The sequence below is a fragment of the Mesoplodon bidens genome (assembly GCF_964165515.1).
Source record: "Mesoplodon bidens genome assembly, chromosome: 5".
NCBI lineage: Eukaryota > Metazoa > Chordata > Mammalia > Artiodactyla > Ziphiidae > Mesoplodon > Mesoplodon bidens.
Window position 1 is genome coordinate 100765149 of NC_138161.1, and position 20437 is coordinate 100785585.

Consider the following 20437-nt stretch of genomic DNA (forward strand, 5'->3'; position numbering starts at 1 on the left):
TGTAGATTTCAGGTAAAGAATCTCTGGTAAAGATGGTTTTTCCAATATGGGCAACACACGTTTCATGAGATTTTTAAAAATATTTTTGATTTTGAAATATAAAAAAGAAACAAAAAAGTGCATAAAAGTACAGTTAATAAAAAAATTAAAAGGCCAACATCCCAGAAATAGAGTTATTTCCAGTATCCCAGACTATTCCCATCTATCCTTTTCTTATCACAATTCACTGCCTTACTAATATATTCATTATTCTTGTTCTTCTCATAATTTATTGCACTTTTATATATTGTTATTGCACCTGCCTGCACCCCTAAAAATATGTATTTTTGTTTTGCCTGTTTCTGAACTTTATATAAATGGAGTTATACTCTGTATTTTCTTTTTCTCAATATTTTGAGAAATTTGTACATTTTATTGTTTGTAGCTAGTTCATTTTTATTACTGTATAGTGTTAAACTTTACAAGTATATCACAGTCTATCCATTCTACAGTTAATAGACATTTCAGTTGTTTCTAGTTTTTGACTATTAAAAGTAGTCCATCCAGGATCATTCTTACATATGCATCTTGAACACAGCTACCACATGCATTTCTCTAGAACGCTGGTTCTCAGTTTGATTCCTGGTACAGCATTACAGCATCAGCTGAGAACTCAATAGAAATGCAGTTTAAGTCTTCACCTCATACCTACTGAATCAGAAACTCTGGGGGCAGGGCCCAGCAGTATATTTTAACAAGCCCTCCTGGTGATCTTGATGCATGTTAACATTTGATAATCTCTGTTCTAGGGTCTGTAGTTGCCAGTTAACTGGGATAAATATATTAAACTTAAGCAGATGCCAACATTGTGTGAGATTTTTCCATTGACTATATTCTTGCTAGAGTTTAAAATTTTGTCTGTCTAGTGGATAAATAATGATATTTCATTATGTTTTAAATTTACATATCCTTAATTACTAATGGGATTGATAAATTCATATTTATTGGCCATTTAAATTTCCTTTCTGTGATGTCCCTGTTCAAGTCTTTTGCCCATTTTTCTGTTAGAATGTATCTTGTACTCATTGATGTAGGAGTTCTTTATGTATCCTGGATGGTAGTCTTTTTTTCAGTGATACATGTTGCAAATATCTTCTACTCTGTGGCTTTTTTTCTGTGGTTCTTTTTAAGAAAAGTTTTTTTTTTTTTTTAAGTAGTCCGAATAATCAATTTTTTCCTTTGGTACTGAAGAAGTCCTATATTATTGTCTAAAAGCTTTCTTGTTTTTTGTTTCATCTATAAATCTTAGATCCACCTGAAAGCACTTTTGTATATGATTTGAGGTGGGGATCCAATTAATTTTTTAAAATACGGATGCCCAGTTCTCCAGCAACAGTTTTTTTCCTTTTTTCCTCCTTTTTAAAAATTGAAATATAGTTGATTTACAGTGTTTCAGGTGTACAGCAAGGTGATTCAGTTATACATATATATATTTTTTTCTTTTTCAGATTCTTTTCCATTATAGGTTATTACAAGATATTTGAATATATAAACTATATTTGAATATAGTTCCCTATGCTATATAGTAGGTTCTTGTTATTTATTTATCTTATATATAGTAGTATATATCTGTTTATCCAAAATCCCTAATTTATCCCTCCCCCTTCCATAAGTTTGTTCTCTATGTATGTATGTTTGTTTCCTATGTATGTATGTGAGTCTATTTCTGTTTTGTAAATAAATTCCTTTGTAATTTTTTTTCAGATACCACGTATAAGTGATATTTGTCTTTCTCTGTCTGACTTACCTCACTTAGTATGATAATCTCTAGGTCCATCCATGTTGCTGCAAATGGCATTATTTCATTCTTTTTTATGGCTGAGTAATATTCCACTGTATATATATATACCACATCTTCTTTATCCATTCATCTGTCTGTGGACGTTTAGGTTGCTTCCATGTCTTGACTATTGTAAATAGTGCTGCTATGAACATTGGGGTGCATGTATCTTTTTGAATTAGAGTTTTCATTTTTTCTGGGTATATGCTTAGGCATGTGATTGCTGGATCATATGGTAGTTCTATTTTTAGTTTTTTGAGGAACCTCTGTACTGTTTTCCGTAATGGCTGCACCAATTTACATTCCCACCAACAGTGTAGGAGGTTCCTTTTTCTCCACACCCTCTCCAGCATTTACTATTTGTAGACTTTTTGTTGATGGCCATTCTGATCTGTGTGAGGTGATACCTCACTGTGGTTTTGATTTGCATTTTTCTAATAATTAGCCATGTTGAACATCTTTTCATATGCCTGCTGGCCATCTGTATGTCTTCTGTGGAGAAATGTCTATTTAGGTCTCCTGCCCATTTTTCAATTGTGTTTTTTTTTTTTTTTAATTGAGCTGTATGAGCTGTTTGGAAATCAATCCCTTTTTGGTCACATCATTTGCAAATATTTTCTCCCATTCTGTAAGTTGTCTTTTCGTTTTGTTTATGGTTTCCTTTGCTGTGCAAAAGTCTGTAAGTTTGATTAGGTCCCATTTGTTTATTTTTGCTTTTGTTTCCATTACTCTAGGAGATAGCTCCAAAAAAATATTGCTATGATTTATGTCAAAGAGTGTTCTGCCTATGTTCTCCTATAGGAGTTTTATAGTATCTGGTCTTACATTTAGGTCTTTAATCCATTTTGAGTTTATTTTTTATATGGTGTTAGAGAATATGGTCTATGTTCATTCGTTTACATGTAGCTGTCCAGTTTTCCCAGCACCAGTTATTGAAGAGACTGTCTTTTCTCCATTGTATATTCTTCCCTCCTTGGTTGTAGATTAATTGCCCTTAAGTGCCTGGGTTTATTTCTGGGCTTTCTGTCCTGTTCCATTGATCTATATGCTAGCAACAGTTATTTTAAAAGCTCAGCGGTGCTACCTTATCGTAAGTATATTAAGGATCTCTGTGTTTTGTCTCTTTTTCTGGGCTCTTTTCTTTTCTTTTTTTTTTTTTTTTTTTTGTGGTACGTGGGCTTCTCACTGTTGTGGCCTCTCCCGTTGCGGAGCACAGGCTCCGGACGCACAGGCCCATCGGCCATGGCTCACGGGCCCAGCCGCTCCGCAGCATGTGGGATCTTCCCGGACCAGGGCACGAACCTGTGTCCCCTGCATCGGCAGGCGGACTCTCAACCACTGCACCACCAGGGAAGCCCTGGGCTCTTTTCTGTTTGATTGGTCTTTGTTTCTACATGTACCACTCTACTTGAAATATTGTGGTTTTATAATAAGTCTTCATGTTTTTTCAGGGAGTATTGGCTGTTTACTTCCAAATTCATTTTAGAATCAGCTTGTCAAGTTCCACCAAAAACAATTTCTAACCTTATGATTCTGACAAGGATTACATTGACTCTTTCAATCATTTTTAATTTAATTGACATCTTTACATTGTGAGTCTTCTACCTTATGACCATATGGTGTAACCGTTTACTGAATAACTTTCTATAAAGTTTTATAATTTCTTCTGTAGAGACTTTTCATCCACTGTTAGATTTACTGTCACAACTTCATATATTTTAGCATAACAGTGCTATTGTTAATGATATTTTTATTTTTGTTTATTTATTTAAATTTATTTTATTTATTTATTTTTGGCTGCATTGGGTCTTCGTTGCTGCACGCAGGCTTTCTCTAGTTGCGGCGAGCGGGGGCTACTCTCTCATTGCGGTGCGTGGGCTTCTCGTTGTGGTGGCTTCTCTTGTTGCGGAGCATGGTGTCTAGGTGTGCGGGCTTCAATAGCACGTGGGCTCAGTAGTTGTGGCTCGCAGACTCTAGAGCGCAGGCTCAGTAGTTGTGGTGCACGGGCTTAGCTGCTCCGCAGCATGTAGGATCTTCTCAGACCAGGGCTCAAACCCATGTCCCCTGCATTGGCAGGCAGACTCCCAACCACAGTCCCACCTGGGAAGCCTATTAATGATATTTTTAAAATTTTATTTCTAACATGTACAATGTTTACTGTAAAGATTTTAATGGAAGTCTTCTATTTCTACTATGCTGACAGTTTTCTCATGAATGAATTTTATCATCTTTTCTCCCTTATTCTATTTTTGTCATAAATTTTATTGATATTAAATCAGCCTTGAATTCTATGGGTAAATTCAACTTGAATCTGATATATTATCTTTTTTGTATATTGTTGGATTTTTAAAAATTTATTAGTGTTCACAGTTAAGACTGATCTATAATTTTCCTTTCCTTTCTTATGTTGTTCTACTCAGTTTAGGTATCAAAATTTTGCTAGCCTTATACAGTGAGCTGAAGTAGCTTCCTTTTTTCTATTCTCTGTAAGAGATTAATTGGTATTGGAATTATTTCTTCCTTAAATGATTGCTGGGCACTTACCAGTGAAGCTATTTGGGCCTGTAGTGTTTCATATGGGAATATTTTCGACTATTCATTCAGTTTCTTTAGTGGTTAAAAATCAATGCATGTTTTCCATTTCTTTTTTTTAAAATTTATTTCTTTTATTTATTTTTTTTGGCTGCATTGGGTCCTTGTTGCTGCACACAGGCTTTCTCTAGTTGTGGTGAGCAGGGGCTGCTCTTTGTTGCGGTGTGCGGGCTTCTCATTGCAGTGGCTTCTCTTGTTGCCGAACACAGGCTCTAGGCACACGGGCTTCAGTAGTTGTGGCACGCGGCCTCTAGAGCACAGGCTCCGTAGTTGTGGCACACGGGCTTAGTTGCTCTGCGGCATGTGGGGTCTTCCTGGACCAGGGCTCGAACCCGTGTCCCCTGCATTGGCAGGTGGATTCTTAACCACTGCACCACCAGGGAAGCCCTTGTTTTCTATTTCTTAAGTCAGTTTATTAAATTATATTTTTCTAGGAATTTATCCATTTTGACTAAATATTTAAATCCTCAACATAAATTAATTCATAATAGTTTCTTATCTTTTTAATGCCTGAAGATCAGTAGTAATATCCCCCTTTTCATATGTGATATTGATTAGTTGTGCCTTCTCTGTTTTGAGATGTATTGTATAAAAGTAGTTTAAACTACAGTAACTTGTGTCAGCTAAGTATTATTAATCTGCACATACTAACACAAAATTATTAGATACATATCACGAATGTTGCCATCACAATAATTTGTCTTATTTTTATTTGACAATATAATATGTTGATCTATAGCCGGTCTTGGCATTTTAGCCATGGAACATGCAATTGAAAAGGTAGAATAGGGTCACAGAAACCAAGAAGAGAGTTTCAAGAAGAAAAGGAAAGCCTGTAGTGTCTAGGAAAGTTCAGGAGAGGGCAGGTTGGAAGTCTTAGATTTGACAGAAATAGGTCTTATTAACAGTGGTCAACCTCTTAGTCTCATTTAAGACTTATGACCTGAAGTTGATTTCTTAAGACACCTCTGGTTTCAAAATCTACCAGGCATCAGAGGTAAAGTTTTAGAATTCTTAGCTAGAGAAATTACAACTATGTTCTTTTTTTTTCCATTTCTTTAAGTTATTACTTTAAGAGCAAGGGTAAATTCACTGGCAGAGAATTTGGGAAGCTTTTGTTCCTTCCATTTATCCTGTAGATATCATGGCCTAAATCCAGAATTTTAGTGCTTTCATTTTCTAAGAATTTTGAAGTACCTTTCATATCAAAATCTGATTTTTTACATGACGGTTTTCTAATTTTACTCATTTGCAATATGTCTTTAAATTGTGGCCCTATATTGAGGTTTCCTGAAATGCAGTGTAGAAGCTCATGAAATTATTGAGGTAGGTGATCATACTTTACATCTGTGGAAATTCTATTTAACTTTAACATTGAAGATTATTTTATATTTTTCTTTCATTACAGGAGCTTGTGTCCCTGAAGCCCTGTAAGGCTGCAGAGCTGGTTGCTACTCACTTTTCTGAACAGATTGAAACAGTCATTAAAAAACTTCAGGTAAACTTCACAAAATATACTGGGAAGAAACATCTAGTGGAGAGACAATTATTGAATATCCACCTAAGAACTTTTGACTGTAGTAATTTCTCCAGTTGATAGTTGCCTTTTAATAGCAGTTTCTACATATTGTGTGTGTGTGTGTATTTGGAAGCAATTGTGTGATAATCTCTGAGTCTAGAAATGAGGGAGTTCATCTTTGTGCATAACAAATATTAACATCACAGAAATATTTTTGGAAATACAACCTGTAGTTACCTAGAAATCATAATCCACAGAGGGTCCTCCCCCACCGCCCACCTCTCCATATCTTTTGCTATAGTGACTGCAACCATATTCTCTTCAGGGTTCATGTTACTTATTCAGACTTTTGTCATCCTCCTACTGGGTTAATGCTGACTATTTTTTAATTTATTTTTTTGTGTATTTATTTATTTATTTATAGCTGCGTTGGGTCTTTGTTGCTGCGCGTGGGCTTTCTCTAGTTGCGGCAAGCGGGGGCTACTCTTCGTTGCGGTGCGCGGGCTTCTCATTCTGGTGGCTTCTCTTGTTGCAGAGCACGGGCTCTAGGCACGTGGGCTTCAGTAGCTGTGGCACGTGGGCTCAGTAGTTGTGGCACATGGGCTTAGTTGCTCTGGGGCATGTGGGATCTTCCCAGACTAGGGCTCGAACCCGTGTCCCCTGCATTGGCAGGTGGATTCTTAACCACTGCACCACCATGGAAGTCCCAATGCTGACTATTTAGAATTTTTCTCGGAAAATCTTAGCTAGAATACAGGTATATTAATGCTGAATATTGAGATGCTCAGTTTGAAGTACTATTTAATGGACCTAGTATTTCACTTGTCACTACTGTGGCAGTGCTAGTAGTGAGTTTTGCTTATTACCGTTATGGCCACAAGTGATAGAGATAGGGAATAGGACAATGACAGGAACATGTAGCACAACCCAGAGTCCTCAAGTAGCAGTAATAGTAGTAGGGGTTAGGTATGCAAGAAGGAAACCAAAGCAGTGAGTGGGAGGCAGCTGACATGAGACAAAGATGTGGAATTCATTCATTTACACACTACCGTGATGCCACTCTGTACCGCATAATATGGTAGGCTCTGGGGGGCACAAATAAGAATACAGTCTTTTTCTTAATTTTTCCTGTGGAACAGAGAAGCACTTATATAACCACAGCACAGTGTTATAAGCTCTACACCAGACATATGTAAAAAAGTGCTGTAGGAGTAAGAGGAGAGAGTGACAGACTGTGTAAGAGAAGCAGACAAGAGTTCCCAGATATGCCTGAACTGGGTCTTGAATAATTGGTATCAGTCTTCTAGGCAGAGAATTGGGAAGGGCATTCTAGATAAAGGGTTCTGGGTATGTAAAGACTTGATGAAGTCTTGAAGCAACATGCATATTCAGAGGATGATGTGGTAAAGATGATGGTGGAAGAAGCATCAGATTAAGCTGTAAAAGGTATATTGGAGGGAAGGAGTTAAAAGTATAGAGACTGGGAAATAGACTTTTGGGGCTGATATTGAACAATTTTATATGTAATGCTAAGAAATTATGCTATATCTTCCGTGTGCTGGAGAATTACTGAAGTTTTTTAAGCAAACGAATTATACCATTAGATTCATTTTATAGAAAATTAATTCTGGAGTATGGAGAATGGACTGGCAAAGAGAGCAGATAGAGGAGAGAACAGTTAGACCAGTTGGAAGGCAAAAGGTCTTGGCAAAAAACAGTGAGGACAGGATAAAAGCAGTGGCAGTGGAGAGGACAGGTCCAAGATACGTTTGTGAAATAAAATGTATAGGGCTTGGAAATTAGTTGAATGTGATGGTGGAGTTAAAAATGACTCCCAGATGCAGGGTTGGTTGTCCAGCATGATGAAGTCCATTAAATCAAGATAAGGACTCATCCATTAATTCAATAAATATTTATGTATCTGCTGTGGGCCAAAACCATGATAAAGTGCTAAGGATACAAAAACATATACAGTTGACCCTTGAACAATGCAGGGGTTAGGGGTGCCAACCCCAGTGCAGTCGAAAATCCTTGTATAACTTTTGACTTAACCAAAAACTCAACTACTAATAGCCTGCTGTTGGCTGGAAGCCTTACCAATAACAGAAACAGTCAATTAACACATGCTTTGTATGTTATATGTATTATATACTGTAGTCTTAGAATAAGTGAATTAGAGAAGAGAAAATATTATTAAAATAATAAGGAAGAGAAAATACATTTACAGTACTGAACTAAACTTATCAATACTGTACATTTATGTCATCTTTTTATAAGATGAATCATCCATATGTCAGTACCCATATCAATATTGTCCTAAACAAAGTAGTGTTATACATATTACTAACACTAGACATCAAAAATGAAAAGATGTGAAAAAGAAATTTGTATTTATTTACAGGAATAACAATTCATACATGGATAATGAAAAAGCAAACGTTTGCTCTATGGTAGTCTAGTGTAATCGATATTATTGCTTCACAGTAGCCTAACGTATACACTAATGAGTGAATTGTTATAAAATTTTTATAGCATACAGTATTACAGTCATATTCATGATAAAGTATTGGAAGCATTGCACTTTTTTAAAAAAACACATGTGATGGTCAGTTGACATGCAGTTTCTCCAATTACTAGAGAGGGGGAGAGAGAGAGGCATATTTTATATTTATTATCACTCATGCCTATGTAAGGATAGACTAGTATCTACGTATATTTTATGCATTCATGACATACCTAACTTTTTCTTAATTTTTTCACTATTGCTGGCTATGTGGTTAGCCTGCAGGGTTTTTCAAATTGTTGCAAATCTTCCAAATTTTTTCCAATATATTTATTGAAAAAAATTCACGTGTAAGTCAGCCCACTCAGTTCAAATCTGTGCTCTTCAAGGGTCAACTGTAAATGTATCCCTGTGCTCAAGAAGACAGATAAGCCAAAAGATAATTGTAGAATAGTTTGACTTGAATGATGATAGAGGACTGCCCAGGATCCTGAGGAAGTACATGGAGGGTCATCCAGTCCATTCTAGTGAGGGGGGTACATTTCTGCTAAAACTACTCTCAACCCACAGAGCATCTCCGCCTTTTAAAAGTCAGCAATTTTGATGAATCTTCTTGTCTATAGTGATGTTATTGTCATTTAAAAGGTAAGATTATCAGACTTCCCTGGTGGTCCAGTGGTTAAGACTTCTCGCTCCCAATGCAGGGGGCCCAGGTTCAATCCCTGGTCAGAGAACTAGATCCCACATGCCACAACTAAGAGCCCTCATGCTGCAACTAAAGATCCCGCATGTGACAATGAAGATCTTGCATGCTACAACTAAGACCTGGCACAGCCAAATAAATAAATAAATATTAAAAAACAAAACAAAACTAGATCTACATTTTTTTTAAAAATGTAAGATTATCCATTGCAGGATTTTCTTTTTCCTACAGGCTTTAAAATATTTAGAGGCAGAGAGGCTAGGTAAATGAATATAATATCATTCATTAGACAGATATATAAAAGCTGAAATGACTTACACACACAAAAAAGGTGGCTCTTGACCATGGATGGTTTGTGGAGTCTTACACATTCCTTTTAAAGAAATGAAGTATTTTTTTATTGCAGAGCTTTATTGATTGTATAAGAATATTTTATAAATTACCTTCACTTTTGATGGCAAGAAATATGCCTCTGACCAATTATTTTCAGAATTCTTGAAATGAAAAATAAGCCAGAATATTAAGGTATAACCAGAAGGAAAGCCATGTAAAATAAAATAAAGTGATAGGCCAGGGAAAAGATAGAAAATCAAAGACTGATAAATATATTTAAAATGTTATATTCTAAATGACATTAATCCTTTCTGGTTTTGAGATCCCCTGCTTTTTATAGGTGAAGTTAGAATGTGTCAAAAAAATAAAGAAAAAAGAAAAACAAAACTATAATTATTTTTGCTTAGCTTTCTTAAGAACTTAGAGACATTATTAATATTCATATAGTATTCTAAGATTTATCTCACTTAATTCTCACCTGTAGCCTGTGCAGGAGGAAGAGAAGATATTGGTGTTCTCTCTTTCACATAAGGAAACCGAATGGCTTACGAGAGTCAGTGACTTACACAGTCACACAGCTAAAAAGTGGAAGAAACAGAAGCCAGACTTTTTGCATATTAGTTGCTAACCTGTTTGCCATGTCTTCTGTAGTTGATTATATTGGGGAGTTAATGAGCTTTTTTGGTACTGGTTGTTGTTTGGGCCTCAGCCTCCCACCCCACCTAGATTAACTGTCTCACAGTTGGCTGTTGTCACAAGGAGGACCAGGTGAGGCAGTGTGTACCCGTCATTGTAGCCAGAGCAGTTAAGAGCACCTGCCATTCCAAGGGTCTTCATGCTGGGAACTGTTAAGGGATTTGTCTCAATAGAGGGCCTTTTTTTTTTTTTTTTTTTTTGGCAGGGGTGGGGGACCAATAACCAAGGTGTTTGTATTTCTTCTACTCTCAAAATTGAGTATGTGACAGTGATTAGAATTACTGAGAGGAAATGACCTCCAAATGATTCTTTAGAATTCCTTAGATCTGTACAGAGGGCATAATGGAAGTAATCATACGCGCGTGTGCTTTTTAAAGGGATATTCTAGAGTTATTTACCATGGCATAGTTTGAAGAATTTGTTTTAATATTTAATTGTATTTTTTATTGTTTTTCTCTTCAGAACCAGGTTTTGCTTTTCAAATTTTTGAGGAGTCTTCTTGACCCAAGGTATGTTAATAAAATTTAGTTTTTCATAATACATAGATGAGAAATCAAAGGAAATAAATTGAGTTGAAGAAACTGGCTCATGATTTCCAAATAGTATAGTCAGCTCTTGATTTTTAATATTAGCAGGAGTAATAGTTACAGAGATTATTCTAAATACATGATTGGAAAATTGATTACATCTTGAAGGAATACTTTTGTTTCCATTTGAACATGAGCATACATGATGAGTTGTCATCAACGTAAAGAAAGTAATGAAGGTGTGCCATGAAGACATGTTTCAGGAAGAATTTGATGACCATCTAGCTTCCCCTGTCTCTGGTAGCATCACTCCTTCTGATTCCTTATTCCATGCTGTAGATTGATAGCTTTACTTTTCAAAGTAAACACCTAGTTCCCAGCCCACCTCTAAATGTATTACCTTTTAAACTTTCATTTGAACTGTTTAGTTTTAAATAACTTTCCTGGAGGTGTGAGAAGGAAAGTTTAAATGTTTTTTAAGTGCTGCTGTAGTACTCATCAAATAAAAACTAACCCAAGGAGATGATGAAATGAGTAATGGATTTGTAAGCAAAGTAGCTCCACATGTGAGATTGTAACATCTTCCTGTGACAACGTGGAGTACGCTGGGAGCTGAGTGTAGTATTTAACATCCTCTAAGACAGTCACTCTTAACCAGAATTGTGTGTCAGAATAGCCTAAGAAATTTTTAAAAATATAGTTGCCTGGCCCCAACCCCACAGAATCATTGTGATATACTTCTAGGGTTAAGCATCACCGGCCTAAATCTAATATTCCAGGGTGGTATAACTTTCACATCACACATACAGATTTTTAAGTTGCATTATAATGTACACTAGCCATTAAAAATGGTCACATACTTAATTTAGAGATAATATTATAAAAATAGAAAGTTTTGGTTATTCTAGTATTCTGTGCTATTTTTAAATACCAAAATACCAGGAGTTTTGTGGATTGTAATAATTTTTTGACATTTCAGTCATTTAAACCTTAAGCAGGCTATGGTTCATTTAAATTTAGTCCTACAGATGTGCATATGCAGATGTTGAGAAGAGCAGTCTGACTACATACCCTCCTGAACTTCAGTTCAATACCTTTTCAAAGTATCTGTGTTTTAATTCCCTGTTCTTAGAAATTACTGAAGCTAGACATCTATTTTTATTTTTATGAATCATTTGTACTTCCCTCAGATCCAGTTTGGGCCCTAGTCTACCCCTAGAATTAACTAGGAGATACCTTAGAATTAGAGTTAGGGGTAAGAGGGAAGGAAGAGAGCTGGGAGAAGGATGGGGGAGCTGGGGGTGGAGCTGAGAGAAGGGGGAGGGGGCCGAGGAGGACTGAGCTAGATGGAAGAGGAAGGAGGGCCCAGCCCTTTCTCTGGAGCCCCTGTACCTTTTTTTCCCATAGCAAAATTCCTTCTGTTCCTCTTTCGCTTCCTCCAGTGTCAGATCCATTCTCTTAGGACCTGACTCCTCTTCCCCTAGGATAATTTATTTTAACCAAGTCCTTGTTCTCCATCCATCCTACCTGGAGAGACTCAGGCTGGAAGGACAGAGAAGCTCATCTTTGAACTCGGCCTTTTCTCACATGTAACAAAGTACAGAAGACAATGGTGACCAAATCTTAATTTTTTTAATTAAGAAAAAGTATTAGGTAATATAAATATCAATATAGTCATTTGCTCTGATACTGAATTTAGTTAAACTTCCCAGTAATAAAAATGGCAAATCACAAGAGTATCAGAGGTCTTCCATGGAAAGTCTTGCTCTGTTATGACCTATACGTAGATTGTAAATATGTTATAGGTAAGATCCTTTAGAAGTACTATGAAAGTGGTTTTGTTCACTAGCGAACCACGAATAATTTTACATTTACTCGGTATATTTTATCTCCCTAAACTAACTCCAACCCAGGATAATTAACTCTAAGTTAACTTGTCACCCATTATTCCTTTCTGTCATATCAGTTCAGCTGCAAGGCCCTCTCTCACCTACTTCAGAGAGAAGCAGTGCACCCACGGTCCTTACTCTTCCCTGTCCCCAAAAGCAGTATGACCTGGAATGTCCTCGCTTTTGACAACAGCTAAATTGCCAGCTCTCCTTTAGCCTAGAGAAATGCAGAGTTGACAAAGATTCTCCCCTTGACCGAACTTCAGTCCGGCTCCTCTGAGCCCTCTGCTGCACTAGGTCTGACCTTGGGCTTCCATCTCTGTTTTTGTAGAGTCTCTTTTAGCAAGAATCCTGCTAAGTCAGTTTAGCTAGAATCCTCACCCTCAATATGTGATCACCCTTGATATCTGTCCAAATTTATAACCGCCCCCCCAGGTAATATGTGATCATCCTGGCCTGCCTTCAGCAAGAATTCTGTTAGGTCAGTTTATCGAAGAATTATCCTACCCTCCTAGTAATTCTCCATCCATTGACTGCCCCACTCCCACCCCCATGGCTATAATCTCTGCTTTTCCTTGTTGTATTTGAGTTGAGCCCAGTCTCTGTCTCCTTTACTGCAATACCCCATTGTAGTGTTCCCTATCACGAGAGTCCGAATAAATTCTGCTTTACTGTTTTAACAAGCATCATGGATAATTTTTTCTTTACAGAACCTTGAATTAACAAGACAGATAACTTTAGCTCCACCTTTAAAAAGAGCACTCTTTCAAATTGATCCACCCTATCCAGGATGCCAAAAATCTAGTGGTGTTCTGCTTTGAGAGTCCCAGTCCAGAATCCAGCATATTGGGTTGGCCAAAAAGTTCGTTCGGGTTTTTCCGTAAGATGTTATGGAAGAACCCTAACGAACTTTTTGGCCAACCCAATACTTTATCCTCTTATTTTATGTCTTATATAGGAGGCAGACGTCCATTAAGATTATGCTGTAAATTTATTTTAAATTTGATGTTTGGCATTTCAGTACAATCATTTTTATATAAACAGTATTTTAAATGATAGTGTCCCAGACTAACCCATAAAAGCCTGTTTGACCCACAATGTAAATAAATAATACCAGTGAGGGGAGGGAAAATTTTTTTTTTCTTCTACCCTTCTGTGTCCTAGACAGATTGAGAAGAGAAAAGCATACACATTTATTGAGTGTTTTACGTGACCCGGGAGCCTTCATAAGGAAATGAAGACCTGAGGAAGCACTTAAACCTGAGTGTTTTGTGCTAGGTTTGATGAAGGGTAGAAAGTCATAGGCAAATGTGATAGGACTGAAGGATATGCGCTAAGGATGATAAACTGGGGGAAACTTATCAAGATGTGTTTGTTTGGATTCCTCTCAGTGTCCCTCCATCTTCAGAGATGAGGATGCTCCTTTCCTCCAGAAAGAGAGAGTACCTTTCATAAGATGGTCTTATGATCTGCTTCACAGGAGAAGGGGAAGGGCAGAGAGTCCTTCCTGCACCTGACATTTCTCAAATTCCTTGAGCTTAAAATATTCAATATGCCAACATACCGTATTTTGGGGAAGCGTGTCCTGAACCCTGTCACTAATAACACGTACATTGAATTCTGGATTGAGGGGGAGAGCAAGGTTAAGAAGGTCGAGTTCAGAGGCAGTAAGGAGGAGGTGCTTCTTGAGCCTGCCTTAGACAAAGTTTTGAATTATAGAAAGTTTGTCTTTGATGCCCTTTGAACTCTGCCTCCTTCCACTCTGTCCTCTTCTTTCAAGGGTTGCAGGATGCACACACTTCTTTAAGCTCTACACTTTATAAGCACACTCGGATATATAGTACTGTGCCTAGGTAGATTTTTAAAGTCTAGAATTACCTTCTTCTATGCCCCAGTCAAAACAATCACAACTAATTGCTAATTGCTTGTCAATGTGACACTTTTACAGAGGGAGTGTACAACTAACATATGAATACAATGAAGTATACACAATGATGAAAAAACCCTTTTCCAATACCAATTGACCTCAAGGGTAAGAAGAAAGCAGGTTGTGTGGACTAGATTACGTTAAGTCTCTGAATGATTTCCCATCACACTTTAGCCTTTGTAAATGAGTATGCCTGTTAACTAATCTCAAGTAAAGGATTACAGTCTTTCCAGCTACTGGGAAAACTGAAGTGGGAAACTAGGGGAGTATAGAAAAAGGTATTTATGGACAAAAGAATATCAAGAATAGGTAGACTGGTACTGCCTAGCAGTTTTCCCTGGCAGACAACTTCAGACTCTTTTTGCCTTTGATTCTTCCCTTTCTGTTCTTCTTAAGCAATAGGATTTTTTTTTTAACTTCCAGGTTTTTCCTTTCATGAAGCTCCTATAGCAGCATTCTAGAGAGTAGAGAAAATGAAAGAAAGTTATTTTGAGATGGTGACTGCTTGTATATATGTGTCATAGCAGAAAATTGCTTTTTTTGCTCTTGCCCCAAAAACCTGAGTTAGTAGGATCCTCATTCCTCTGTGTGTGTGTGTGTGTGTGTGTGTGTGTGTGTGTAGTTTATGCACATTTGATTTAACATTTATATGTATTTATTGAGTTGTTTCTAAAGGAGTGACTTATTTTGTCAACAGCATGTTTTAGGGAACTAGTAATCTAGTTGAATTCTCATGTGTATTTCTCTATTTTCTTTTTCCAATTTCTTTAAGTTACCTTTGCTCTGTAAATAATGTCCTCTGTAGAATTAATTGACCTACAAAGATATTGGTGACATTTGTATGTAGAAAGATTAGATAGTTTTGAAGGGAGGGAGGTTAATCCTCCAGAAACAAATTATTTGCCTGAATTGAGGCCAACAGCCTGGGAGAAAGGGTTTGCATCCTCTTCCAATTCCCTTCTTTGGGACAGCTGCTACATAAAGCCCGACCCCACGCCCACTCCCTGTGTGCATTCCTGCTGGCCAAGATTTCTCACAGGAGCTCTCCTGATATACTTACATCCAGATGCAGGTCCTTTGTGCAGTGGGGATGCTTGAAGGATAATACAAAAGGACACTGATGGTTTTTGTGGGGCTATGAGCTTCGGGGCTATGAGCTTCATAAGGAATAAAGAGAATGTGCAAGTGTATTTATAGTCACAATATTTTCCTCAGTACAATTTTCTTGGTAATGTCCATTTAGCCTTTGTTAACAATGTCCTGGAGGCCTCTGAAATATATGGTATGATTTTCTTGTAGGAAAAAAACACATAAAACGCTGTACTGTATTTCTAAGTCTTTAATCAAAATAAAGTAAAAACTGAACATTGCTAAGGAAATGAGTATCTTTGCCAAGGAGCAAAACATAGATTATGGAAATGGTTATACATTGGATTTAAATTGAACCTGTCACTGTTTCTGTGGATAATTCTGAAGGGATATTTTAAGATATTGACACAGTGTTGAAATAACATATTTCAAAGTTAAAAAAAATAGAACATTATATATATTCATGAACTTTGACATATAAAAATGCATTCCTACCTCAGTGAGTGCCTGTCTGCTTGGCCAGGCTCACAACCAGATATCATTATCTTTGTTAGTATATTTGCCAACAGCTCAAATTCCACCTTCTAAATCCTAACACATCATCTACTAATCTTCTTTTAGGTAAATGGATGGATGGATGGATAGATAGTTTACATGCATTTATATCTTTATTCCTTAATTTAATAATTCTTTATAATGAGATTGCTATCTGCTAAGCAATGTGTGAGAGGTTGAAATGGCTCAAAATTATACTCAATTTTTTCAGTCTAAACCTGTTCCTCCTACTTTATTTTCTCTCTTAGCAAATGGCTGTATCCACCCATTTATTTTTTTATTTTATTTATTTTTTCTTTGCGTTACGCGGGCCTCTCACTGTTGTGGCCTCTCCCGTTGGGCGGAGCACAGGCTCCGGACGCGCAGGCTCAGCGGCCATGGCTCACGGGCCCAGCCGCTCCTCAGCATGTGGGATCTTCCCGAACCGGGGCATGAACCCGTGTCCCCTGCATCGGCAGGCGGACTCTCAACCACTGCGCCACCAGGGAAGCCCCTCCACCCATTTATTTTATTTAAAAATTTACTGAGTAACTACAGCATACTAAGCACTGTGACAGGCATGGGAGATAAAATGGTGAATAAGGTGGGACCGTGCCTTCAGAGGCAATTGCAGTATAAGTGTCTTAAATAAAATCCTTGGTGTGATGATGAATTTTTAACTTTCCTTTACCAACTCCACTGCACCTTCTCAGCCACACCACACAGAACCAGTCAGTCATCAAAATGTACCTCTTGTATATCTCTTACATGTGAGTCCTTCTCTTGTCCACCCCCCTCTGCCCTGGTTCAGGCCCTCAGTATCTCTCTTCTGGTCTTTTTTGCTGGTCTCCTAACCAGCCTTCTTAATTCTTCTACTTCCATTTTCAAATAGGCAAATAATGATAGTGTTCCCTTTCCCCTTCTCAAAGTTCTTTCAGTTTCTATTATCCAAGGTAAAATCTGAACTCCTTATGGTGTAAAAGACCCTTCTTAATCTTATTCAGGCATATCGGTTCAGCTTAATTTTCTTCCATCCTGCCATTTCTCTTTTCCCCTTTATTCCTCAGTAGTACTGAACTTTTTGTTCATGGGATACACTACACAGGGTTGATCTGCCCACCCTTTGAATATGTGTTCCTCCCTTTTAGTCCACTTTGTTTTCTTTCTTTTCATAGTTTTATCTATATGTATTAAGAGCTCTAAGGTTGTACATGTGCTTTGATCCAGTGGTTCCATTTTGGAAAATATATTTTAAGGAAATACCATAAGAAAAAGGTAGTTAATATTGAAATATCCATATTAACATTTATATAGTGAAAAAACTGTTTAAAAAAGTAGATGGGGGAAATAGCTATATAAATGGTAAGGTATATGAACATAATTAAATACCAAATTGGCAAACATGGCAATGTGAATGTTTAAATAATGCTAAACTGGAAAAATACATAACATTAAATGGTATGCACACATACTGTTTGTGTGTATGATTGAATGATAATCAGATGATGTGGTTAGATGTAGGTAGCTTAATGCTCACCATATTCTTTGTCCCCACTAATTGCTTAGTTAATAATAGAAATTTAGATTGATACATTAATAATAAAAATGAGAGCAATTGTTAGGAGTTTGGAACTGTCTGCTCTTTGCTTTTAGAATTTCTGAAACAATGAAAACTGGCATGTGAGTGCTACAAACTAAAGTTTCAAAAACTTTGGTTCATTGATATTTAAAGAAATCTTTCCAAATACCCATACTTTTTCTATTTACAATGAAAAGGACACATATTAAGGTACTTTGTGGCTTTTACAAAATCCTACCCTTTCTTCTGTTCTGTTTATACTATTTTTTATTCATCACCCTTGTTTTTTGTTTCTTTTTGTTTGTTTCCTACTATTTGTATGCCTCCTCTGACTTTAACTGAGTGTTTTGTATATGATTCCATTTTTTGTCTCTCTTTGTATATTAATTATACTTCTTTTAAAAAACTTTTTCTAGTGGTTGACTTTCCATTTTTCGATTGGGTTGTTTGTTCTTTTGTTGTTGAGTTGTATGAGCTGTTTGTATATTTTGGGAATTAAGCCCTTGTCAGTCCCATCCTTCACAAATATTTTCTCCCATTCTGTAGGTTTTCTTTTCCTTTTATTTATGGTTTCCTTTTCTGTGCAAAAGCTTGTAAGTTTGATTAGGTCCCATTTGTTTATTTTTGCTTTTATTTCTATTGCCTTGGGAGACTGACCTAAGAAAACATTGGTACAATTTATGTCAGGGAATGTTTTGTCTATGATCTCTTCTAGGAGTTTTATGGTGTCTCATCTTGTATTTAAGTCTTTAAGCCATTTTGAGCTTATTTTTGTGCATGGCGTGAGGGTATCTTCTGACTTCTTTGATTTACATGCAGCTGTTCAACTTTCCCAGCACCACTTGCTGAAGAGACTCTCTTTTTCACATTTGATTTTTTGGCCTTCTTTGTTGAACATTAATTGACCAGAGGTGTGTGGGTTTATTTCTGGGGGTCTCTATTCTATTCTGTTGATCTGTATGTCTGTTTTTGTGCCAGTACCGCACTGTTTTGATTACTGAAGCTTTGTAGTATTATCTGAAGTCTGGGAGAGTTATGCCTGCTCAGGATTGCCTTGGCAATTCTGGGTCTTTTATGGTTCCATATAAATTTTAGATTTATTTGTTCTAGTTTTGTGAAAAATGTCATGAGTAATTTGATAGGGATCACATTAAATCTGTAGATTGCTTTGGGTAGTATTGCCATTTTAACAGTACTGATTCTTCCAGTCCAAGAGCATGGAATATCTTTCCATTTCTTTGAATCATCTTTAATTTCCTTTATTAATGTTTTGTAGTTCTCAGCGTGTAAGTCTTTCACCTCCTTGATGGGGTTTATTCCTGAATATTTTATTTATTTATGATGCAATTTTAAAAGGTATTATTTTTTTACATTCCCTTTATGCTGTTCCATTGTTAGTGTAAACACGTGCAACCGATTTCTGTATGTTAATCTTATATCCTGCTACGTTGCTGAATTCATTTATCAGTTCTAGTAGTTGTTGTGTGGAGTCTTTAGGGTTTTCTATATATAGTAGAAAACTATGCCATCTGCATACAGTGACAGTTTTACCTCTTCCCTACCTATTTGAATACCTTTTATTTCTTTTTCTGTGTGACTGCTGTGGCTAGGACTTCCAATACTATGTTGAAGAGAAGTGGTGAGAGTGGGCATCCTTGTTCCAGATTTTAATGGGAAGGCTTTCAGCTTTTCACTGTTGAGTATTATATTGGCTGTGGGTTTGTCATAAATAGCTTTTATTATGTTGAGATATGTTCCCTCTATACCCATTTCGTAAGGGTTTTTATCATGAATGGCTGTTGAATTTTGTCAAATGCTTTTTCTGTATCTATTAAGATGATCATGTGGTTTTTGTTGATGTGGTGTATCACATTGATGATTTGCATGTGTTGAACCATCCTTGGGACCCTGGGATGAATCCAATTTGGTCATGGTGTATGACCTTTTTTATGTGTTGTTGGATTCGGTTTGCTAATATTTGTTGAGTTTTTGCATCTATATTCACCAAAGATATTGGCCTTTAATTTTCTTTTTTGGTAGTGTCTTTGTCTGGTTTTGGTATCAGGGTGATGGTGGCTTCATAGAATGTCTTTGGGAGTGTTCCTTCCTCTTTAGTCTTTTGGAAGAGTTTGAGAAGTATCAGTATAAGTTCTTCTTTGTACATTTGGTAGAATTCCCCAGTGAAGCCATCTGGTCCTGGACCTTTGTTTGTAGGGAGTTTTTGTAGCAATTTTTTGTATGTTATTAATGCTGTTCCAGTTCTTTATATAAGGAGCTTTAGTTGAGGAATTCTGAAGAGAAGATAGGACTCCCAGAAGGAACTGACTTCTTTTGAAGGTAGAGAGAGGATGATTCTTATATCTCCAATGAACCACAGTTGATTTTTCTAAATAGTTCCAGTAGTGTCCACCATGGTAAAACTAATACTCCCACAGCTTTTGTGTAGGCATTATGAATAGTGGGCTTTGTGAGTGGCTGGCATACAAGGCAAATGAACCATAAATTTTGTATAACCTACTATTCATCCACTTATTTGTTTTAACAACAACCAAATAATTAGCCCTTGCTACGTGGAAGACACTGTTGTAGGCTTTAAGAATTCATTAGTGAGAAGGTACTGGTGCCTACCCTCACAGAATTTATACTCTTTTAGAGAAGATAGATAATTGAAGAAGTAATTACAACATGATGTGATTGGTGCTATAAGGGAAGTTTAGTAGGGACAGT

General features: G+C 36.7%; 1 protein-coding gene across 4 annotated transcripts in view; it reads left to right on the top strand.

Moving 5' to 3' along the window:
• Window positions 1-20437, top strand: part of VPS8 (VPS8 subunit of CORVET complex) — a 299498-nt gene that overhangs the window by 159237 nt on the left and 119824 nt on the right. For all 4 annotated transcript variants that reach the window (XM_081234582.1, XM_081234581.1, XM_081234583.1 and 1 more), the window contains 2 exons: window positions 5820-5909; window positions 10628-10674. In XM_081234582.1, the coding sequence (XP_081090708.1) occupies window positions 5820-5909; window positions 10628-10674 (137 nt within the window). The remainder of the gene's footprint in view (window positions 1-5819; window positions 5910-10627; window positions 10675-20437) is intronic.